This window comes from Lygodium microphyllum, chromosome 28 (genome assembly GCF_053477565.2).
Source record: "Lygodium microphyllum isolate KBCC chromosome 28, Lygodium_microphyllum_v1.1.10, whole genome shotgun sequence".
In the NCBI taxonomy this organism is placed as follows: domain Eukaryota; kingdom Viridiplantae; phylum Streptophyta; class Polypodiopsida; order Schizaeales; family Lygodiaceae; genus Lygodium; species Lygodium microphyllum.
The window spans coordinates 25,351,368-25,377,189 of NC_141162.1; the positions used below are offsets into that span (position 1 = coordinate 25,351,368).

At 41.6% G+C, this 25,822-nt stretch overlaps 1 protein-coding gene and 1 pseudogene across 4 annotated transcripts in view; both read right to left on the minus strand.

Annotated features, from left to right (window-relative positions):
• Window positions 1-5,422: 5,422 nt before the first annotated feature.
• LOC148011263 (uncharacterized) overlaps window positions 5,423-25,822 on the minus strand; it is a 188,612-nt gene continuing 168,212 nt past the window's right edge. For 3 of the 4 annotated variants that reach the window (XM_087670538.1, XM_087670540.1, XM_087670541.1), the window contains 5 exons: window positions 8,312-8,505; window positions 8,022-8,190; window positions 6,949-7,894; window positions 6,469-6,814; window positions 5,423-6,118 (listed from right to left, as the gene is read on the minus strand). In XM_087670538.1, the coding sequence (XP_087526664.1) occupies window positions 5,809-6,118; window positions 6,469-6,814; window positions 6,949-7,894; window positions 8,022-8,190; window positions 8,312-8,505 (1,965 nt within the window). In that variant the 3' untranslated portion in view covers window positions 5,423-5,808. Of the gene's footprint in view, window positions 6,119-6,468; window positions 6,815-6,948; window positions 7,895-8,021; window positions 8,191-8,311; window positions 8,506-25,822 lie in introns of those variants that run through there. The other variant, XM_087670542.1, reaches the window with a different exon arrangement.
• On the minus strand, window positions 9,595-11,303 carry LOC148011264 (uncharacterized; annotated as a pseudogene).

Below are 25,822 nucleotides of genomic sequence, written 5' to 3' on the forward strand. Positions count from 1 at the left end.
GCCTTTAAGTGGAAGTTTTTTGGGGTAAATGCCAATAGTCTACAGCTAGGTGGGCACCCCTTGTATGCGTATACTATAGTCATATATAAGTGAAAATAAAAAAGAATAAGGGTACATTTCATTTTATATCCATAAAACTCTCTTGTATTATTCTCTCTATGAACTCTCTTGCACTCCATAGATTTTACCTTGCATCCCACCATTGCTTCCCTCTCATCATCCTTGAAGAGTGTGGTGAATCTAGTTTGGATTGTACTATAGGCTCTATATTTGCATACCCAGTGCTCCTCACTCTTCATCTCCTCCCTAAATGATCTACAATAAGTTGCTCTCCTCGACTTGATACCCCTAACTCTATCCCTATTACACATAAAGATAGTGAGAGAAACCATAGTGTCTACACCATAAAGGAAATGCTCACCTTGTATACTTGTGTTGTCCATCGAATGCCCATGTTGCAGATACTCTATCGCTTTCATGTCCACATCATATGTCAACAAGGTGGATGTGGTAGGGCAAGGCTTTGGTGGGATGAGGAATTAGGGTTAGCGTGGTATGTCATACAACCTCTCTGCATATGAGTCTCATATGCTTACGATGAGTCAAAGTATTCACCCTAGAGGGGCAATGTACTTGAGGTGTGAGAGCCTAGCATATACATGGTGGCTATATATGTTAGATAGCTCATGCATAAACTAGAAGATAGTGACCTAGGTGTAGACAGTGGTGTTTGAACCTCGTGGGAGTGGGGAAGAGGATATAGTGCATGATAGGTAGGTGTGGTCCATGTTTATTAGGCTAGGGGAGGATGGTGAAGGACCTAACTAACTTCCCGATCTCAATGGAATTGAGCACATAGTCCATTGTGCTAGAGCTAGTGGGTTGGAAGTAGATAAGTGTCTTGAATTTGGGCCAGTTCTTCATCTCATTATAGATAACAAGATTATGTCACACAGTTAGGTCAAGTAGGTATTGACCATGTCGAGTATTATCTCCCTCATTGTCAACTGATATTTGGTTTGTGCTCACTTCCTTACATCCATCACACCTGTAGTTGTCCTAAATCCTCAAAGTCATATGTGTTGCATTGCCTAATCTATGTATTGGCATTAAAATCTACTACTCAAAAAATTTCACCGAGCTTAGAGTAGTGCAAGTTCTCATTTGATAGATTTGTGAAGGGGACTCTCCATCTATTCCTTCATCTCCCTCTCTCTCTTGCTTTGGGACTTCCCAATGGCATATCTTGATCCCCTCCTCGAGGAGAAATAATAGTGAGCAATGTACAATAGATGATCTCATGAGACCTCTACTCTGATCCATATGTATTGTGCCTTAGGATCCCATGCCATGATGCTAAGTTTCTACAACTCTTGTTTTATCAAATACTATCTTTAGGATCCCATGCCATCGTGCTAACTTTATCCTACAACTCCTATTTGGTTAATACTACTACTTCTCCTAATCTCTGGGTGGTGACTTGGTGTCTTGTGTAGCTCTTGTGTACAATTTCCTAAACATACCCCTACACTCTAGGCATCCTTGTCTCAATGCTCTTACATGTCTTTGTAATGATAATTAGGTGGTGCTTTGTCATTGCATCCTCCATCCTCCCTGGATGTGTAAAAAATGAGCCATTACAATTCCACACTATAATCTATATCTCTGAGGCAATTGTCTCATAAGCCACATGTCATTCAATCACCCTGCCATCAAGGATGACTTAATCGTCTCTATATAATATTTTCTTACCTTCCTTCCTAGCCTATATAGTTTTTCACATATCTACATGCTTGTGTTCTACTTACATGAGATAAATAGGATCCCTTAAGAGTCCATGTAGTATGGTCTTTTTCTTCATGAAAGCCATCTTTGCTATCTCCTCTTGAAGCCTTAGTATGAGTGTGCACTTTATGTTTCCTTCTCGACTCTCCATGCTTTGGTGAAGGAGAGTGGGTCTTCCTCTTTTAATTCCAAGCGTATGCACAAATCTTTACCATCTTCTTTGGGCTTTGAATCTTCTTTTTTGGGAATACCATTTACCCTGGCATTGTGTTTTCTTGCTTGCCTCATTTTCTCCTTTTCAAGGGTGGTATTGATGATGTATACATCCTTTTTATTTTGTTCCTTTTCCACCTCCATCTTGATGTTCTTCTTGAAGACCTCAACCCATCCTTGTTGTATGGCCTCAAGTTTGACATCCATTGCTTTATCGATTTCTTCTTCTTCTTTAATGGTAATGATGGTGTCTTCTTGAATCTCCCCTTCTTCTCATTTGATGTTCTTCAATGTCGCAATTGCTTCTTTTAGTTGTTGGATTTCCATCATCATAGCCACTTTTTCATTTTTGCACTCTTTTACTTTACCTTCAACGTTTTCTATTTTGTTGAAGAGGCTATGCTATACATGGCTTATGTTATTGTCTAGAGTCTTCTATGTATTAGTGACCAACGTCTTGAGCATGATCTCAAGTGATCTAATTTGGCATCTACAAAGAATTTGGTTTCCCCTCCCTATCTTATCTTGTTTGTACTACCATGATTGTTGAAATGGTGGGGGAGGATTGGGTTGGGAGCAAGATATATTAAGGTAGGGGTAGGTCAGGTCAGGGACAACATGGTAGGTAAAATCTAGTGTAGGGACAGGACAACTGTGGGGTGAGTATGGATTGTTGGCCAAGGAAGGGCAAGGTCCCAAGGGCTTGCGAGATAGGGAATGAGGCAAGGGTAGGGCAATTGGATTGGGTGCTATTGATGTAGAAGGCAAGGAAAAATGTAGGTGTTATAGGTGTTATAGTGAGGCTAGGGGCTAGAGGGTGAGGGCAAGGGTGAGAGCAAGGGCTCCACAAAGAGAGAGAGAGAGAGAGAGAGAGAGAGAGAGAGAGAGAGAGAGAGAGAGAGAGAGAGAGAGAGAGAGAGAGAGAGAGAGAAGCCTGAGGCATCTGCATCAAGGTAGAAAGAGAGTCCTACATGCTTTGGATTGGTAAGGTGGGACTTTTCTAGGGGAGGGATCTCTAGGCACTTAGATATTCCATTAGGGTGGATGTGGCTTCTTGCACATTGCTCGATTAGATGTCTTCACACATTCATAACTTGATGTATTGGATATGTTAGGGATGGATTCTAAATGTGCACCTCAAGGTTACACAGACGATGATGATATGATTTCCTATTTTTGCACTTACAACCTTGGACATAGAAGTCATTGCCAAAATTGGTGCAATCCATTTATTTTGGCCATGAAAAAAGTAGTAGAACTATTTATGCTAGGTATGGGTCTCTTGGTAACATATTACTATGAAAGCATTTTATGGAAAAAGTAGTACAATTGTTTACGCTAGGTATGGGTCTCTTGGTAACATATTACTATGATAGCATTTGGATTGTGAGGCCTTGTTGGATACTGAGGTGCATATACCAACTTCATGGATGGTTTTGTTCTTGTCCTTGTGTGATTAGTAATGCCCTTGGGTAGACATTGCTATGGCTTTCATTTCAAAAACGTGCATCTCATATGGTTGCACAAGAACCCAAGTCTCAAGTGGCATGGGAGGTCTTGAATTCTCAATGAGTCAAAATGCCATACTTTTTTCTTTTGTCATAGTTAATTGGTTCTTGAAAAGATTCAAACAATCATCCCCATGGCTAAATTGGGCTTTTGTACACTTCAATGATTTTTTCAAAAGATCAATCAATTAAGTTTATAAGATGATTGAGGATAAAAGATGGGCGATTAAGAAACCAAATGAAGTTTAGTCTTCTTGGGATAATAATGCTAAGTAGTATAATCAAGTGCATTACTAGTGATGGTCTAAGCTTTTCTATCAATCAAAAGTGTTGGCTCCTTATTAGGATTTCCCTATAATAAATATGCTACATTTCCAAGATTTCCAATTATAAATATGTCTCTTATACTACATGTGAGAAGACTCTTGCTAGTCTTTTTGAGGCCTTGTTTTCATGTTAAGATAGAAATATACCTGCAACCCCACAAGGGAAGGCACCTCCCCTCCAAATAGATAGAAATATGGGGTTCTATTTTTAAAGTGTTGACTCAATGAGACATCAACATATAATCATCCATTCTTGGGTTTTGGATAATATACCACCTACATTTATGATTAGAACATGCTTCCATCTTTTTCATCTTTTGTACTAGATTGGCATTTGGCATATTTGGTGGACATGCAATGCAACTATTCTTGATTTAATTGCCAACATTATGGCAAGTTATTCCATGGTTTCTATTGTGGTGATCCTTAAAGAGGTGGTTGCTTCATGGATGAACACTATCTATACCACTCCCAATTGTGCCCACTTAATGTTCCTTCTTTTGTTATTGATAGCCCTTTGTTTTCTACAGCCTTTTGGCTCCATTTATTGTCTTCTATCTAACTTTGAATTTGCTCAGGTGGCTAAAAGACCCTTTATAAATATTCAGAATCATTAAATTAAACTTCTTGGAGAGAGAGAGAGAGAGAGAGAGAGAGAGAGAGAGAGAGGGAAAATATAATCTTTTCAAAAACACATTAATAGAATAAGTAGCACTCCACAAATCAATTACTAAGGCTAGGATTGACATATTAAGTTAATGGAACGTGTTACTTTGGTAGAAACTTTCCTATAAAATATTCAAACATGTTCAAATTCAATTAGACCCAAGTTTTAAGACTTGCCCATGCTTTAGGAATTGTAAAAGTTTTCATGAATCCCTAGACATTTCACTTTCATTTTTTCAATCTATTATTTGAAAACCAAAATATACTAAAATAAATTAAGTATAACTTTAGGCCATAAAGGCAAATCACACTCTTTAAAGTAAGAACAATAGATCATGACCATATAAACATTGTACTAAGAACTCTTACAAATTAAACTTTACACATGATGGAGAAAATCAATTAGTAAATTAGCATTCACAAATATTTACATTCTCAAAGCAACGTGAAAAGAAAGAATGCTACATATCCTCTATAACATATAACTGAGGTTTTGACTCATAATAAATAATTGAAAGTCATGGTATTAAGGTTCCATTACTATATGTAAGTTACCATAGTTAGTTCATATGTTGCGTCAATCATAAAATACAACTTGTAAGTCATTACTTAGATGATTGAGGCTTATAAATTATGATTAGTTGTAAACCAAAAGTTGTTACATGTTTTGGGATGAGCATTATTTCAATATCACTCTTACTCCTTAGACTTTGGGACAAACATTATTGATCCTTGGCACTTAGTGGCTTTGTGGGAACTTACAAGTTTTCTTTTCAAGTTGGAGTTGACTATAGAACACCTAAGAAAAAAAGATGTATTTGGGGGGTGGGGGGGCGCAGGGATTTTACACTTTGTTTTTGTTTTTTTTTGAGATTTGAATGCATGAGGCTATAGGGGCAATGAAGAGGAACCAAACAAGTCCAATGTTGAAATTTTTATTTTAAAAATCTTCTACATAATTTAATGATACAATTTTGGGAGGTAATGATACACTTGAGAGCTAATAATGCAACACCTTTTGGCAAATCAATGAGTGACACCCAAGCAATATGCTCTGCATATTCCCTATTTCTTTTGATCACCTTACTACCCTCAAAAGTGTTTAGTTTTTAACACTTGTTCCCCAATTGGTTCCCTTACCCTAGATCCAATAGATAGGTGCGTGAGCTTACTAGCTATCTCCTAATAGGCTATACATTGAAGATTTTGCAAGGAGCTAAAGCTCTACCTCCTAGTATCATGTTAAGACTTGTGGTTGGATCTATAGACAAAGCAGCCACTGGTTGTAGCTACATTATTCTCTCGCCTGCTCATTTCAATACAAACACTAGATCGTCTTCACGTAGAATTGTCTCGTTCTGTGGGTTGGTATGCACGTATGGCACAACCGAGCCTAAGGTTCCCTGTGGCCTGTAAAGACCCAACGCTAGCATCTTATGGCGTGTGAGGAGATACAAGAACATGTCAGAATATGGATGGTTTGCGTGCTGCTTCGGAACTGGAATCTGGTCCAGAACTCTGATGTGATCCTTGCTGAGCCCTTCATAAAGCTTTACAGGCCCCCCGTCAACAAGCTGCTCTATGATGGGGACTGTGTTCTTGTTGTAGAATGTAGAGCGCCTGAAGGAATGCATCGTTAGCAAAAAGGAAGGACGAATTAACCTTGTGATTCTATGCATTTGATCAATCCAGACAATAATCTTACATTTAAGCAAACATAAGAGTATATGATGCAACACAGTCAGTCCACATAAGAATATATGATGCAACACAGTCAGTTTACATTCACATGCAGCATCTAAGCGAACATAAGAGTATTGATGCGAACAGTCAGTCACCATTCGCATGCACCAACACTGGGGCTGAATCTGTGCGACACAATACTCTTACATTTAAGCAACATAAGTATTCATGATGCAACCCAGTCGGGTCAATACACACGTGTTATGAAGATGCATATTAGTGCTTACAGTAAGAAACCCAGCATGCTGCCAGAGACCGCCTTGCCTTCAATGTAAGGCAGAGTGAAATAGACAAGCCCATGAGGATTGCGTTTGTAGTCCGTCATGGAGATTCTATCTTTGGAAAGTGGATATTGAGGCTGCAGATAATGTAAAGCAGTTGCATGCTGCATTTCTACTATCAATTTATGGACCTGTTTGCCGAAAATCTGCTCAATGTTTGCTGCAATCACTATGTTGTCCACATCACTAGCATAGGCAACAGATGATTTCCTTGCATCTCTTGCATCTTCCTCATCTCCTTTTCCACTGATATCTACTAGGACGCCCTGGTCAACCAGCACCACCACCTTTTCTGCAATGGCAGTAGGGAACACCAACATATTAAAGACTTGGATAAAAAATCGCAAAAACTGTCTCTGCATTGCTACTTCCCATCTACAGGAGCTTTACAAAACATCTATATGCAAAACACTGTTAATGAAGAACCTGACTGGAGAATTCCTGCACGTAAGAGGTCTACTTCGTACAATGGTGATCCTTGAAGAAAGAAGATATCATCAAAAATGCCAACTGAGCCCCATTGAAATGCTGAAGGAGTTTGGGGGTGCAGAATAACAACAGGAAGCTTGGGAAAGGCGGGTGACCTCAATCCTGCCAAAAGGTAGTAGATGTTATTGGGCCAGCTACCTTGGCAACACACAAGGAAATGAGGAATATGAAGTTCTACAATTGATATTGTGCGTTCCCCCAAGTTCTTCAGAATGACATCTGTTTTTCTTTCTAAAACAGCTGGATGTGGTCTACCATACTGCAAACTAGGTGGCCATGCAAGCAGTTCTTCTGCTGCTGTTTGGATAGAAGATTGAGGGGCTGGAATTTTATCCTCACTGTATGTATTAATCTCTTCCATGTCTTCACCCTTATTCCAGTAAACAAGTTCTGCTGGGACAGTTTCCCCACTTTGCTCAAGTAAACCTCTGTACATGACATTTACCAGATGCTTTTTCAATTTTTCATGCCCATGAGGGCTGCTGGGTTCAGCTCTTGAACGAAGGTCAATATCTGGGATGTTAGCTTCCAACACAAGTTGTCTTGAGATAGAAGCCCTGGACTTTTCATGTGTCCATCTTGCACACACTTGTTCTAACAGGTCCAATTTGTCCTGTGAGTCATTGAACTTGCCTAGTTTTTTTATGTAATCTAACACGTTTTGAAAAATCCCTTCTCTCAATTCATTTTTCGCAAGTGCCGATATAGATTGTACAGCCTGCAGATTTGAAGCCAGAACAAGTCCAACATCATCTTTGTCAATAAAATGGCCTTTAGGGTAAAGTAGTACTGTTCGTTCAGATTGTCCACTGAGCTCATTTATAATGGGTATATCCAGGCCAATGAGCAGAACATTGTATGCAGTGAAGAAAAAGTCCACTACCTGCAGGTAAACTTTGATGAGATCTCTACCTGCATTCTCAATCACATTGTGGAAATAAAGAGGTTTCTATAAATACTGCTTCAACAAGAGGAGCAATATTACACTTCTGGATGATGGATTGATTGACCTCTTCAAACAGTAAACCACAAAACACAGCGGGGAAGATGCAAGGATAAAGACTATTTGAAAAGCTGTTGATGTATTCTGAGAAGAAATGATTATTGGCTAATTGCTTCATTCGTATCCCATATGTAAACAAGTTTGTAACAAAAGTGTAAAATCCTCTGATGAAGCAACTGCACATAGACCAGCAGGAACGGATCAAAAAATAAAAGCTTCAAGTTATATTACTCTTTCTCTAAGTAGATGACCACAAACTTTAAATAGCATCTGGAAAGGCTGAGTGCATGGACTTGCCTGCGAGATAACATCTTGTAGTGGATTTTCGTAAGGCAAATAACCTCTATACATCCCTTGTTAGAGTGATTCCATACAGCACTACTTTGAGTTGCTGGTTCCAAGACTTCTACAATGACTCGCACATTTCCTGAGCAGAAATTCTGGACTGCCAAGGCACGGACGATCTGCGCTGTATCCTCCATTTTTGCATCCTGATATAAGATGAAAAACCCTCGTCTTTAGCCGATATTTTGGTTTCAATCTACTTTAAGATTTGTAGGCTTCAAAACATAGTCCGGGAGAGAGATCCATGGTCAATTTTCTAGAGGTGTTTTATTTAGGGTCATCCTCAAAGGATGAACAAAGTGAGACAACAAATCTTCAAATGCCTAATTGTTATGGTCATGTAAAGATTATAAAATGCAAAAAGTATTTACCTACATCGGAGCCTGCATATAACAATAATGTGAATACTTCTGCAGGAAAAACACCTTAGGTTGTGTATAGAAATCCTAGATTTCTTTCGAGAGTGAGAATGAGTGATATAGGTGAACAAGCTTATCAGAGATATGGATGCAGCTAGCAAGCTGAAGAAAAAAATGCAAACGACTTTGCTCAATTGCAAGACTTATAAAGGAGAAGAGTGCAACATTGATTTTAATGTGATAGCCATTAAAGGATCTTGTTTATGTAACTTCAGAATCAATCTCTTGAAGGTTCCATCTTTGAGGTTCCACAAGCTCATCAGTGGATCTTGAAGATGGTCTTCCATCAGATGTCTATCACATTACCAGCAATTATGCACCCAGACAAATATCATATTCTCAGGTTTAGGGTGTACGATACGATTTCATTCAACAATTCAATTTGCTGCTTCTACTGCAAGCTAGTCTGCATGACATGTTACCATCTTCTGGTGTGAGCAACCAAAATCTGTTGGAATATCAGAGTTGCAGCATGGAAAGATGTGCACATAGTTATCAGGTACAAAAGGTACGATACGGTATGGTACGATAAAATACGGTACTAATTGGTGTATGGTACGATATTAGTAAGAAAAAAAATTAAGATGATTTTTAAAATAACAAAAACCATAAATCATTAAACGATAGATCATAAAATACATGTTTAAAGTGGAAATAGCCATTTAATTACAGAATAAGATGAATACATGAGGGTGACCATCGCGGTCGCATGGGCTACGCAAAACATGCGATACAACTACAGTCTAGTATATCTGATACAAAAAAAAAAGAGAGACCTATGTGACATGTCATATGAATGAATGAATCTATGATGAATCATGAGGCATCACTATCATCATCATCATCATCATCAGAACCATTTGAGTGCTCATCAAGAGAGTCTGAAGATGACTCCTCGGCATCCGATGATGAGACACACTCATACTCATCCTCACTGATGAGGTTACCATCATCATCAAATGATGGCTCCCTAGGTGGTGGCTGTGTAGGCAAGGGGGGGATGTCATCATGAGGCACAGGATGTTGGTTACTAGAGCCCCGTCTTACATATGTCTGTAAGCCACTCGAACCATCTCTCCTCGATGATGGAGGGCATCGAATGACCATGCCCCTGCTACCACCTACTCGAACTCCTCACCCACGAGCACGTTGATTGCAAGTGTTACGAGTATCTGCTGCTATAAGCTCTCTATAGAGATCTGCAAAAATCATCTCCTCCTCGTCCACCTCCTTATGTACACTCAGAAGAGTGTCGCCCGTCAACTTGAATGTATCAACATTCACCTAGACAATCATCAATGCAGTGATGCATGAAAGTAAGATTGATCATGATTCATTGTAAATACTAAATGCTAAAGTCTAAATTGTAAAGTATAAAGTTTAAACTTCAAACTTCAAAGTTTAAAAGTTAAAATAACAAAATTTAAATGTTATGATTAAGAGTTTAAACTTTACCTGCTTCGGATTACCCATGCTCATCATAGCCCTCATCATGTGTAAGTTAGTGCGGCAATAGACTAGCCGCTCTAACTGTCGTGTGCTAAGCCGATTGCGAATCTTTGTATGAATGAGAGAATAGGTACTCCAGTTTCTCTCGCATACACCCGAAGAGCAATCCTGGGCAAGGACCCTCATGGCTAAGGGCTGAAGGGTCTCCAGTGCGTATCCAAAGTTTTGCCACCAAAATAAAGGCTTCACAAGTGACTCGCTCCTCCAATAAGTGGGAGAAGCAAAAGCCACATGCCCTCTCTGATTTGCATAGCATCCTAGCTCCTCTAGCACTGCATTGTGGTCATCAACAGGGACCACACGAGTCAAATAAGCAAGCTGATCTGAACGGAATTCTCTATCATCCATGACCGCCGGTGACTTGTAGGCTGGATGTACCAATGCGGTAAAACCATGGATAGGCTTATGCATCCACACCCATCTCCTCTTTGCTATCTCTAAAACATGTGCACACTGTGTCTCTGTGATCACTGTACAAGCACGTGCCTCTGCCAATGCCGCTCTAAAGAAGTGAATGAGAAGGCCCATGGTGGACCCCTCACAATCACTCATACGTAACACCCTATAAACGGGAGTCACGACAATGACAACGGCACGGACTTTTTGCCAAAACTGCTCATTAAGGCACAAGCGCTGCATGGCTTTGGCTTCCTCTGTCTCATGCTCATCCCACTCATTCCATAGAGTGGACACCACTGTCTGGCGCAAGGCGGACCGCACCTCATAAAGGCGCTCCAGCAATAACCACACGTAAGCAAAGCGAGTTGAAGAAGGCTTCTTCAACTCAAGTGGCTATGCTCACGATAGATTGCAAGCACCTTTACCTTTACCGTGAAGAATGTGGCAATTGATGTAGCCTTGCGTACCACCCTCTTCACCCACTTTAGCTTCCTAATGTCCTCCATGAGCAAGTCTAAACAATGACTTGCACATGAAGTCCACACAATGGTAGGGAACTCGGCCTCAAGTAAACGGCCCATGCGCCGATAATTCAATGCATTATCAGTAACAACTTGCACTACATTTGAGGGGCCCACCTACAACCACAATTTACAAATTACAAGTTATGTATAAATCAAATTTCAATTATGAATCATGAATGATGATATTATGATTTATTATTATGAAAGAAAGTGAAATAAATTTAAAACACAAATTGCAATGTATACCTCAATGATAGCTTGTCGAATGTGGCGGTAGATGAATGCGCCCATCGTTTTTCTCCCCCTCTTGCCGGTATCTACGGCCCGCAAAAAGTGCGTGCCGAGTGGACATGAGACGAGTATGTTGATGATGTCCCGTTTCTTACGATCACTACATCCGTCGGTGAGAATGGAGCAACCATATTTTATCCATGCGGGCCGAATAGAATCAAGGGCTCTATCAATCCTCTCATTCTCTTCATCAATCTTTCTCAAGCACCCGGTCATGTGCGTCGTGTTCCTTGCTTGTGGATGTGCCTCCCCTGCCCAGCGCGCGCTGCCTGAGCCCCTTCATCAGTCCAGTGCGAGATCCATTCAGCCCGAGAGAGAGAGAGAGAGGCCTACGTTGTTTCTGCCTCCCGTGAGCTCCTAGCTCGGCTTTTGACTGGCACAAGTAGTGATACAACATGGCTAGTTTGGATATGGGTTTTACCAAACGGTGGCAGCTCTCAGTCCAAATTCTGATACAGAGGAACCAGAGGATATGGTTCCTTGCACAGAGGAGATGCCCCCTGGTCCTGACTTCCAGCCTGCAAGCAAACGCACCAAGCATACTTTGGAAGAGACAATGGATCATCCGGAATGTTCGTATGCTCAGGTTGCCTCTATTTTGTGGATTCTCAAGATGTTAACTGGGAGCATTTGCTGGAGTTTGCCAACACTCTGCTTGGCGATTATGTTCAACATAATCATGAAGATGTTTTTGAAGTCACTGTGGATCCGAAAAATGTCTTGCACTCATTTTTAGTGTTTTATGAACGTGCTGTTATACTCTTCTTCACTGGTAGAATCCTAGTGCTTTCCTGTATTCGCCAATGGCTGCACAGTCTGTTACAAGGGGATTGTGTTGAAGAGATTTTTGTTGGGCCCCGAGGCTTTTATGAGGTCCTGTTGAAATCTGAGAAGCATTGTGCTGATCTCCTGGTTAAACTGCCTTTGTTCTTTGATCACCGTTTGATCCATGTTGTGCCATGGCGCCCAATGGCAGATTTTCAGCGCCTGCTTCGACGTTAATGCCTGGTGTGGGTTGAAGTGGAAAATTGTCCAGTTGTCTATTGGCCACTATTAAAGGATGCCATGGCCGTGGTGGGCATTGTTCTGGTCCCCTTGAGCCTCAAAAACATGAATCGTAATCGTTTGTGTATGTTATGGGACACTGCTAGGAAAAGGCTTTCTTAGTTACGTCTTAATTGCTCTGGCATGCATCCTTTGCACTTTCGTTTGAAATGGGGTAACTTTGCAAGGCATTGCTTTTCGTGTGGAAAATTGGGGCATTTTATGGCCGAATGCTCTGAGAAGCAACCGGCTTTAGATGCTGAGCATGTTGTGTTGTCCATGGAAGATATGGTGCTTGATGCTCCATCGTAGGATGCGACCCAACCACCTAAAGTTTTGGATAAAGATAAACAACATGTTTCGCGTTTGGATTCCCGTGGCAATGACTGGGTAGATAGATGTACGTGCAAAAAAAGGTAAAAGGTTTGATGCTGGCATGGCGGATCCTGTGCCTACGACTTCACAAGATTCCAAGCGCACTTATATGCGCAGGAAAGAAATGTTGTCTTCACAGCACACTGCTCATACTATGATTTCTTCTGCTCCCCGTAATCAGCCTACTAGGAAAGTATATACGGACGGTCCAAAGGGTCCACCTGCTAAGTTGGCTTTTGATACTAGAGATAACGCGATTACCCCATGGGATCATCGTTATTCCCGCTCCATCCCCAAGACAGTGGATATACCGTCTACCTCCAAATCTAGCCGTCAGAACTCTTTTGCCATACTAGCTGATTTTCTGGATGAGGGAGTCCTTGACATTCTAGCAGAAAATGTTAAATTGAGGCAAGCTGTGCCTCGTACATGATTTTCTTTCTTGAATACAGATGAAGATAGCCACCTGGAATGTGCGAGGTATTTGTTCTCGCCATAAGCAACATGCCATGTGGACGGTATTGCATGAGAATCAGTGGGATGTCTTGTATGCTGTTGAGCACAAGAGTCACAGTGAAGCAGGAAAAGAAGTGGATTGCCATGGATTTTGCTTGTTTTATGCAGGGACACATGCCATGCATTATTCTAGCGTGCTTATGATTGTACATAAGAAATATCAGCCTGTTCTTCTTAAAAATGATGTATATGGCCGTTTTGTGGTGATTGAAGTTTTATTTGAAGGAGAGATCTTATGGTTACTTGACCTCTATGCTCCGAATGATTCTTTGTCCCGCCGGGATCTTTGGAATACTTTGCAGACCTTGTCACTTAGCAGACGGGGTTTTTTGATGGGGGCTTAATATGTGTGTTGATTCCTCATAATCTACATCAGAGCATTCGTTGATGGACACTCCGGAAAGGCGTGTGTGGAATGCGTTTGCTCTTGCCATACTTAAGCAAGATCTCTGGTCTTGGTTACACCCTTCTTCTACAGGGTTTACTTTCCATTCTGCGCAGTATGCAACTACATGGTCGCGGTTGGACCGCATGAACATCATGCAAAATGATGATTTTCTTCCTGAGATGCTCGAAATAAAAGTGTTGTAGCAATATGCCTTATTGGACCATTTTCTTCTTCAGCTTGAGATGTTTACACAACCCATTGCACCTTTTAAGCAATTTCTGGATAGACTCCCTTTGCGTTTCAACTCGTCTTATTTGAAGCATTCAATCTTTCAGGGCTATATGCAACAATTGATTGATAGATTCTTATTGGACTTCTCCTCTGAGGGCAATGCTTTGTTTGAACGATTGCTCTCTAATGTGAGGCGGGTTGCTCGGCAGTATTGGATCCATCATACCTCCCTTTGTTGGCGGTGTCGACAAGCAGCGGAGGAATTACTGGCTTTGGTTCGTTCTCTGCTGGTGGACACTCTAGATGATGTATTTCATTGGCGATGCGTTTGGCTGATCTTATTAAAGAGTTTCAGTTGGAATCTTATCAGCAGGCCAAATTGCAAAATTTGATTGAGAATTTGCAAGATAGTGCATGTCAGACTCATAAGTTCTTTCGAGCTCTACATGTATCTTCTACTCGAGAAAATATGACTAGACTCCAGGATCCAAAAGGTCAAACGGTCATTGATCCTCAGACTATTGTGAATATCTACAAGAATTATTTTCTCGACCTTCTTGGTTCTTCTCCTTCACCTTCTGACCAAGTTACTCATGCACGTTCAGTTTTCTATGATTTGGTCCACAATCAGGTTCCACATGATATGCAAACTACTTTGGAGACAGATATTTGTGAGGAGGCTATGGATGTTTTGTTACGCCTGCCCAAGGATAAAAGTTCTAGTTGGGATGGTCTCACCAATGAATTCTTTGATGTTTTTGCTACTCAACTGGAGAAACCATTGATGACTATGTTTCAGCAGGTTTGGGAAACGGAGTTCATGCCTCCCTCATGGAAAAACGGTCTTATCAAACTGCTTCCAAAAGTTCCTTCGCCGTCAATGTTGAAACATTGGAGACCAACTTCTTTGATGGGTTCAATGTATAAAATCTTTTTCAAAGTGATGGCGAATCGGCTCCACAAGCATCTTCCGACCATTGTGCATCCTCTTCAATATGGTTTCATAATGGGCCAAAACATTTTGCATAATATCTTAAATGTGCAAATGGATATTGACTATGCAAGGCACTCTAATCAGGAAGTGGTATTGATTCAATTGGACCTGGAAAAGACTATTGATTATTTGGACTGGTCTTTCATTGCAGAACTTATGGCTACTATGGGTTTTGGTACTCGGATGTCCCGCTTGATCTACACCATTAGTGCAACGGCTTCTTCGCGAGTTATGCTAAATGGCGGTGTTACCAAGCCATTTGTCCTGCACGCTCTGTGAGACAAGGTTGCCCTTTGAGTCCTCTCTTCTTTGCCCTTGCGACTCATCTGGTTCTTTCAATGTTATCTTCTATGGTAGCTTTGACTTAGTTGGCTGGATTGTCGCTTCCTTGTGGATAACACTTCATTAATCAATCTTTGGCTGATGACAGCTTTATGATTTTGCGTGCGGACAAGGATAATCTTCGCAAAGCATTAGATGTTTGGACGCTCTTTGGTCAGGCGTCTGGTCTTCATATCAATGCTTTCAAATCAGCCATTCTCAGTTGCACGAAGTCAGATTTACAGTCATTGGGCTGGCAGGGACTAGCCATTGTTGCCTTGGACTACTACCACTTTGAATGCTCTCACTCAGTACATTTGTTTCATGTTATGGAAGGACTCCTTGCATGTAGGTATTTTATGGATTTCTTGGGTGAATGCATGTAACCCCAAACACATGGGTGGTGGGGCTATTTTGGATGCCAAAACTCATATGCTAGCTCTTTGTTAGTCTCTTTTTCGTGCCATGTGCGTGGATCATCATCCGTGGGTCGTTATAGCCCGTTATTTTCTTGAGGATCACAGGCTTGTACATGGTAATACCCAAATTCGGAGCTCCTGGTAGCATGTTCTTAATGCAGACTCCCGGTTTTCTAGTCCTTCCTCATCCCTGCTCGCTCATTTGGTATGCTCCTGGAAATTGGTCCTCCAGAAGGCTTGATGGCATCCAGAGGATGCCCGCTTACATACTAACTCTTTTCAACTGGAATTGTTGGTAGCCTCGAGATTGCTTTCCTAGGAAGGCAAACATGAGCTCAGACCAAAATTCAACCGCATGGCACGTTTGGGCCTGACTTCAATTGCAAATGCCACCCTTGCCAGTCGCAATTTGTTGTGTTGGAGCGCGCGGGTAGCGGAAGCGTGAAGATTTGCAGCAGAGGAAGTGAATAGGTGAGTGAGAGTGAGAGTAAGAGTGACGAATAGATTGGGTGTACCAACAAAATGTGTTGGTATACAAAGAATAAAATGTATTTATACTTAGGGCCCGTAAGGATGCATTCACATGTACAACATAACAATACACGCGTAAAATACACGGAGGTTAATAAAGGACCCTTATATCCCAACAACCTCCCACTTAAAGATCCGGAGTGAACCTTTAACCAACTCCCACTAGTCGTATGCAATGCTCATGCTGAGCCTTGCCTAGACTTTTAGTGAGAACATCTGCAGGGTTGTCCTGTGTTTTGATCTTGGTCAATGTGATTAGATCATCTTCCAGAATCTGTCTGATAAAGTGATATCGCACATCAATATGCTTTGTGTGTGAATGATACATGGAATTTTTAGCCAGATACACAGCACTCTGGCTATCACATCCCAACACTGGAGTACTCATAGACATGCCGAGATCCTCTGCAAGTCTGCTCAACCATATAGCTTCCTTAGAAGCTTTAGTAGCTGATATATATTCAGCTTCAGTAGTACTCAGTGCGACAATGTTCTGCAACCTGGAGCACCAAGAAACGGCCCCTCCAGCAACTGTAAAGACATACCCGCTAGTGGACCTGCGAGTGTCTAAGTCACCTGCCATGTCTGCATCACAATAACCCTGCAAATTAAGTGCACCCTGCCCATAGCAAATACGCTTTCTTTGTGTACCCTTCAGATATCTAAGAATACTCTTGACAGCCTCCCAATGTGGTTTGCTAGGATTTGACATAAACCTGCTAATAACTCCCACTGCATGAGCAATGTCTGGACGAGTAGCCACCATAGCATACATAAGAGAGCCACAAGCTGATGCATAAGGAACTCCCTTCATAGCATTGGCTTCCATGTCGTCTTTTGGGCTGTTGGCTTTACTAAGCTTAAGGTATGGAGGTAAGGGTACTCCGAGAGGCTTAGCTTCAGCCATGTTAAATCTGTCCAGTACCTTTTCAATGTACTTTTCTTGAGATAAGAACAGCAATTTCTGCGTTCTATCCCTACGAATCCTCATGCCCAATATATGCTCTGCATTCCCCAAATCTTTCATGGAAAAAGCTGATTTTAGCTGATCTTTGAGAGCATCCAAGCTAGTCTTTCTCTTCCCAGCTAGCAACATATCATCCACATACAAAACAAGTATGATAGGGCTGCCATCTGTATCCTTTTTCATATATAAACAATGGTCTGCATGGCTACGCGTAAACCCACGAGAGCATAAAAGTGTCAAACTTTTTGTACCACTGCCGTGGTGCTTGTTTCAGCCCATATAAGCTGCGTTTTAGTTTACACACCAACTGCTCTTTTCCAAGAACTACAAAACCCTTGGGTTGTTTCATGTAGATCTCCTCATCAATGTCACCATGTAGAAAAGCTGTTTTCACATCCATTTGGTACAGCTCTAAATCCAATACAACAGTGAGAGCAAAAAGCACACGTAGTGTGGTCATCTTCACAACAGGTGAGAAGACCTCTTGGAAGTCAATCCCTTCCTTTTGTGCATAACCTTTGGCAACCAATCTTGCCTTGTACTTGGGTTTCCCATCAACTGCCTTTACTTTGTAAACCCATTTGTTGGCAACGACACAAGATCCCAAGTATCATTAGCATACAGAGATTTAATCTCTTCCTGCATAGCTAGCTCCCACTTATTGCTGAATTTGCATGACTTAGCCTCTTTATATGTCAGAGGCTCACCCTCATCAGTAAGCATCACATAATGCAAAGAGGGGTCATACCTATGTGGCTGCCTTCTTAGGCGTGTAGACCTGCGTACCCAATGATCTACATTCTCAGGAATCGGATCTACATCTGGAGGCATGTTATTTTCAGCATTTATTGGCTGCTGTAAGCCATTTTCAGCATGCTGTTCATGCTGTACAGCACCTTATTTTCATTTCCAGCACCTGCAATTTCATAATTAGCAAGTCTATCTTGCTGTCCATAACCTCCCTGTGCTTCTATTTGCTGTCCATCATCATCTGGCTCAAAGATAACCGGCTGATCATCAGTTTCAGCTTGTGGTACAGCACCATGAGGCTCATCATTTGAAGTAATAGGTGGCTGCAAATTCTGAATTTTGACCTTTTTCATGTCTTCATCAGAGGCTAAAGTACCTTTTAGCAACTTTGCCTCATTAAACACAACATTACGACTGCGAACAATTTTCTTGGATTGAGGTAGCCACACTCTATAGACAAATTCACCCTCATCACCATAACCCATGAAAATGCCTTTGGTGGATTTCGGGTCAAGTTTATTCCTCAGTTCATTTCTAACATGCACAAAAGCATCACAGCCAAATATTCGTAAATGGTCATATGAGGCCGGTTTGCCAAACCAAACCTCCTCAGGAATGCCATTATTTAGGGACCTGTTTGGAGAGCGGTTGCAAATGTGAACCGCGGTTTTAAGTGCCTCTCCCGAAAATTCATGAGGGAGATTAGCAGTGGACAGCATGCACCACACTCTCTCACATAGAGTCCTATTGTATCTTTCAGCCACACCATTTGAAGAAGGGCTATAAGGGGCTGTAAGCTCCCTCTTGATCCCATGCAAGTCACAAAATGACTTAAATTCATTAGATGTGAACTCACCCCCATTATCAGTTCTCAAGCATTTCAACTTTCTACCTGTCTGAGTGGTCACGAATGCATGAAATGTTTTAAAAACACCAAACACTTCACTTTTCTTTTTCAACAAATAAACCCAAATCTTCCTGGAACAATCATCAATAAAAGAGACAAAGTATGCAACACCACCCAACGATTTCAAAGGCATGCTACATACATCAGAATGCACCAAGTCCAATACATTTGACTTACGGGAGACACCAGAGTAAAAGGAAATTTTCATTTGCTTTCCAAACTGACAGTCATTACAAAAATCAAGTTTAGAGCCTTTTCCATCAACCCTCTTCAAAGAGGTAAGAACATCAAGACCTTTCTGGCTCATATGGCCTAATCTCTTATGCCATAACTCCAAATGACAGCCAATTTCAGCAACTGCAAGAAACTTGCCATTCAAGGCTTTACAGTGCAGACAATACAAAGTGCCCTTCTTAGTTCCTTTGGCAATCAGCATGGAACCCCTTTTTAATTTCCATAAACCACCACCAAACAGTATGGTGTAACCATGCAAGTCAAGCTGTCCAACAGATAGTAAACTCTTCTTGATGCCAGGCACATATCTGACATCTTTCAACACAAGTTCTTGCCCATTATCCAAAGAAAAGTGTATGGTGCCAATCCCATCAATGCTGCAAGCATGATTATTTCCAAGGTAAACCTTGCTATAACAGCCTGCATCAAAAGTAGCAAAACACTCCAAGCATGAAGTCACATGAAAAGAGGCACCAGAGTCTACAATCCAAGTCTGAGTGACACAATCATCAACTGACAAAAGTGCATCAATCACATCAGCCTTGGTGATCTGCATATCCTGCATGTGACATACAAGGGCATCATAATCCACTGCACATAATACATCAGTCTCTGTATCTGAGAGCTCCTCTATGACAACACTAGAGGCCACATTGGCCTTTTCCTTGCCTTTACTTGCCTCAGATGCATCTGTCTTTTCCTCTTTCTTCTTTTTGTCTCCTGCATTCTTCTTTCTCTCTTGTTCCTTCTTGTAATACCTACAATCAGGCTTCTTGTGGCCCTTCCGACCACACTGATAGCATGTAACATCACTCTTTTCTTTTCCTTTGCTCTTGCTCTTGCTTCTCTGTCCAGCATTTGCATTTTTCTTTTCAGCCCTGCCACTAACATTATAAGCTGAGTTGCTGCCTTCTCCACTAGACTTACATCTAATTTCTTCATTCAAGATGGAACCCCTCACACCATCATATGTGAGATTGGGGTTATTGCTGAGAGAAACAATCAAAGTCTCCCAAGAGTCAAGCAATGTCATGATCAAAAAGATCGCCCTCAACTTATCATCAAAATCCAAACTTGCATCCTTGAGCTGATTTAAAATGCTAGTAAATGCACTCAAGTGCTCAACTGCAGGCTTGGACTCATCCAGCCACATATTCACCAACTTACGCATTAAATGCACCTAATTAACATGTGTGGTGATCTTATAGGTAGTCTTGAACTTCTCCCATATTGCATGACCAATGTCTAAACCCTTAATGTCTGTCAAAATGTCATCAGTGACACCCATCTTTATATAAGCCACAGCCCTTTTATTGACTTTGGCCCAATCCGCCTCAGACATTTGTGCGGGTTTATCCATTTGCAAAGCATCCTCACAATCCTTTAAGAACAGTATGCCCTGCATACGATCTTTCCAAAGATCAAAGCCCTGACCATTAAATCGCTTGATTTCCATCAAACTTTTAATGTCAAAACTGAAAGAAGTTGTAGCCATTTTTCACAAGTACAAGTGTAAAAGCACTGAACTGCAAGAGCACAAGCTAAATCAGCAAATACACTGCTGTTCTTGCATAACCAGCAATAATCCTCTGCTGTTTTGACATAAACCAGCCACTACACAGGCAAATAATGCAGAAATTTATCAAAATCTGCATAAAATCCCAAATTTCCAGGTCCAAATGTGCGCAAATGTCACCCAAACTGACTCAGCTGAGCAAAATTGCATCAATACATGAAAAGCCCCAATTTTCCTTGGTCCAATGCCAAGAATTTTTACTCGGATGAGCAAAATTCCAACAAATTTTGAAAAATCCCCAAATTAATTGAGGTCAATGCGCACAATGTCTGCAATTTTTGACACAGATGTCACTATCGAGCATAAACAACATCAACTTTGGGAAAAGCCCCAAATTTCCAGGTTCAAATTTGACCAAATCTGAGAACTGTGCTTGTGTGCGCGAACTCCTGTCAGTGGCCAAAGGGTTGCTTGCAGTAAACCTTAGAAAAATGTAAAAATTTCTGGAAGAAAAATGTGTCGAACTGCAGCCGTTGATTGTCGTGCTGCCCGTCAGATGCCACACAGCCTTGCGTGAGCTGTCGTCTGCTTAGAAAACGTGCCGAAACTGCATCGCGTGACTGTGGAGCCTGCGCCTGGTGCCACGCAGCCTATCGCTGCAGTTTTTGCGACCAGCGTTGACCTGTGCAGCCTGCGCCTGGCTGCTCGTAACCTGTTCGTGAGACTGCCTGCCTGGTCAAAAACGACCTGTCCTGGCTGCTCGTGACCTGTTTGACTGCCGCCTGATCAAAAAACGACCTGTCGCCTGTCTATCAGGCTATCGCTTGCACAAAACGTGACCTGCAACACTGTCGCCTGACTGTCCAGCACATACACATGCCTGAAACAGTGAAGACCTGACCTGTATGAGTGACGACTTACGGATTTCTCACGAGCGAAGAGCTGGTGATGTCTCACGCGGACTTTGAGGAGTGCGAGCACCTTGACCTCAGCTCTGATACCAGTTGTTGGAGCGCGTGGGTAGCGGAAGCGTAAAGATTTGCAGCAGAGGAAGTGAACAGGTGAGTGAGAGTGAGAGTAAGAGTGACGAACATATTGGGTGTACCAACAAAATGCGTTGGTACACAAAGAATAAAATGTATTTATACTTGGGGTCCGTAAGGATGCATTCACATGTACAACATAACAATACACGTGTAAAATACACGGAGGTAAATAAAGGACCTTTACATCCCAACATGTTGATATCGTTTCATACAACCAAGAGGCTTTTCAGAATCCCTCGTGGATATCATGATTTATGGGAATAGCTTTTGCTGGTGCTCCAGAGCAGACGACCGTTCCCTGTCCTTGTTTTGGATCGTGGCAGAACTGGGACCTTACAGGTCGCTTGAATTTGGAAAAGGCCTTAGCTAACCAGGTGTATCATCTTCTGATTAAAGATCATCAATGGCTGGTTACTAAAGCTAATACTGTATGGGGATTGCGTAAATCTCAATCATGGTGGAAGGCAACTGTCATGGAGGGCTGGTTGAACAAGACACCTTTCAAATGCAAGGTCTTTCTTTGGAGGGTGATGATTGGTGGTCTTCCTCTTGCTTCCGCCCTTTCCAAGCGTCGAATCTACAACGGCAATTGTTTCTTTTGCAACACCAGTGTGGAATCGGCCCGTCATCGATTTATTTCTTGCCCTCTCGCTAAGAATATCTGGTCACTCTTGTCAGCGGTTTGGCGAGCGGTGGTTGGTTTCTCCCTAAGCCCTTTTGATTGAGTTTTTGTACGGCCCAAATACCCCACACCGGCACAATCGCATATGAAGATCTTGTTTCACTTTCTTAGATATTGGGACTGCTGGCACAATTGGACCACTCCGAATGTCTTTCTTTTTGATTTGGCCTCTAATGTTCCGGCACATTGTGAGGCTTAGAGGTCTCCTGCATTGGTAGTTAGATCTCATTCGGCACTCTGACTTACTCCCTGGGGAGAACTTACTTCCTTGGCATATGGCAATTTCCTCTGTGTCTTTGCCATGACTTTTGTAACTCGATGGCTTAGAGCCATCGTGTATCTTGTAATCATGTAAACTTGTACCTTTTTTTTCGTAATTAATACAATTACCTTTTACAAGAGAAAAAAAAGAGAGAGAGAGATGCTTGAGTTTCGACTCTTGACTCTTGAAAGTTGAAACTTGAGTCTTGAAAGTTGAAAGGGAGACTCGAGAGGCCCGAGGGTTGGGATAAAGTTGTGGTATAAAGTTGAAAGAGCAAGAGTGAGAGAGAGAGAATGGGAGATGAGAATGGCAAATGCTTTGACAGGGTATGGGATAGAGGGGATGGGATATGAGATTTGACTCTTTGAGAATGGCAAATGCTTCAATAGGGTGCGAGAAAGAGGAAGATGAGAATGGTAACTTGTAAGTGCTTACTGAATTGGTGTGGAAGCATGGAGGAGAGGAGCACCTTTTGTAGATGAGAGAAGGGTCAAAGTTCAAACAGTCAAAGTCTAAAGAGAGAAGGAATCCAAAGTCTAGACTCTAAAGAGAGGGTTGTAAGCTGGAGCCTAGAAGGAATCCAAAGAGGAGCATTAAGTTTTGCATGGATGATGGTTGGAATTTGGAAAAGGGGGGTGGGGTGAGGTATCCAAGGCCCCAAAAAGTGCAAAGTGCACACTGTAGCCTGCAGGAAAAGCGGAGGAAATGCAGGACGCAGGGGCGCAGAAATTTATGCAGAAAGAGCACAGGCAGGCTAGCTGGCCGAAATAGGCTAGTTTTTTCGTACAAAATCGTACCATACAGTACCCTACGGATTGTACCGTACGGACCGTTTTGTACCACGTACGGAGGCAACTATGGATGTGCACAAGAGGGAGAATGAGGGCTCACATAGTACAAGAAGATCTTGCTTATTTAGTTGCTAATGAAAGTATAATTGGTACACTCTCTCTCATCTATTGAGAGCAACCCTTGGCCATGCTTATATAGCCTTACTAGGGCTAGGGTTAGAGTTTCCCCTGTCCTCTAGTCTATTCACACCTTACCTTCCCTCATGTACCCTTGCTTACACAAGGTTCCCATGCTATACTTTTAACATCTCCCCTCAATGCCAAGGTGGCATTGGATTGCATAGTATGTTAGATGTTTCCCCCCTCAATCAATCAGTGGGATGCCTTTATAAAATAGGCTACTAGGATGTTTATGGAAAGATGATACAAAAGATACTAGAAAAGGCGATCATTAGTATTTGGAGCTTTAGAGACAAAGTTAGCTTCCAAATCTTTGACCGGTTTTGTGGAGTTAGGACACTTGCTTGTAATATGCCCAACTTGCTTACATTTGTTGCACTTCATTTTGTTGGAAAATTTCTTCCAACAATTGTTGACTAGGTGGCCCTTTTTAGTGCAAAAAGAACACTTAGGTAAAGTGGTGTGCACAAGGAGTTGGTCATGAGAAGTTGAATTAGATGCTTCACTGGAACTCTTGGTTCTTTTCTTCTCATGCAGACAAGACTAAATGACACTTTCAAGTGTAGGATTTGGTTCATTTGTTAGAGTAGTTACAAGAGTTAGGAAGGCTTTCTTTACAACTTTTAAAAGGATTGCAATGGCATCATGTTCAACAACTTGAGCTTGAACTGAAGCTAGTTGGGCCATTAGCCCCTTCATGTGGGAAATGAACTTTCCCAAGTCCTCTCGTTGCTTGTATTCCAAGCTGAAGAACTCTATTTTTAGAAGATTTTGGAGTTCTTTCCGCTTGCACCACACAATTGCTCGAGCTCATCCCACTTCTTTGTAGTTGAAAGTTGATCAATGTGGTGGATTAAGGATTCATCCAGATGTAACATTATTATAGCTTGGGCTCTTTCATTATCTTCTACATCTCTATGATTGGATGTGTCAATGACCTTGGTCCCTTTGATGAAGGGCCACTAAGGGCTCTCTATCATTTTATATTTCACCAATACCTACTATGGATGGAAGTCTTAGCCATCAAACTTACAGATTTAAGGTTTTACATCATCATAGGCCATGATAGGAAGGCCTTACTGATTTCATAAGGCAATGGTAGTGTCTATTCCTTTACAAAGCGGACAATAAGAGCGGAAGTAAATGAAATGATGCTTCAATAGCAAGCTGAAAATGATTTAGAACTGATATATAATTGGATGAAGAGATGAAATAGTCTATGTGTTTATATCTGACACAGCCTCACATTGGTCAAGAGAGAGATGTTGATAGTTAAGCACTTAATGAATATGCTTAAGGTCTAAAAACCTTTAGATTGCTGAGAATAACCAACAAGTAACGATAAACAGATTGATCAGTAGTGTTTAAAAACACTAATGTCCAAGCTTGGTGAAATGCTTGTGTTGGAGTCTGATTGAATGACGGGCTTAAGAGTCACCTTCGGGGCAAGAAGCTCTAATTTTTGAGCCTCTAGATCTACAATGAACTTGAATCTTGCTTAGTCAGTGATTAGAATCACTGTTAATGACTTTAGTAAGAAGAAAATTGAAAAATCAAGCTTCAGTTTTTTGGCTATGGCCACTAGATACGGTGATAGTTAGGATTTGGCCCATAGTGATCAGTAGAGAAAGAAGTTTTGCAGGCTCTCTTAAAGGGAGATAACCTACTCAGGGGGCTACCAAAGCCTTTCCATGGCCTAGGAGATTGTGCCCCTTGCAGCCTGTGGCCTGGCACGGAACATCATGCTGTTCCAGATTGCACTGTTTTCAGAAAAATGAGAATGCCGAGCTCCTGGCTGCCCAATGTTGGGGCTCTGACATGTCACGCAGCTGCGCCCTAAGGTGGGGAGAAGGTTCCCAAAAGAAAACTTGTGAAGATATTGCCTCCTTCCCTCTCCCCTGGTCCTCCTATCGCTAGTGGTCAAAACTGGCTATGGAGGAGAAGAGGATAAGATGAGGAAAATGAGATCTTATGCACTTAGGTAAGGGAGAATGAGAGCTCACAAAGTACAAGAAGAAGATCTTGCTTATTCAGTTGCTCATGAAAGTATAAATAGTACACACTGTCTCATCTATTGATAGTGACCCTTGGCCATGTTTATATAGGTTTATTGGAGCTAGGGTTAGGGTTTCCCTTATCCTCTAGTCCATTCACACCTCACCTTCCA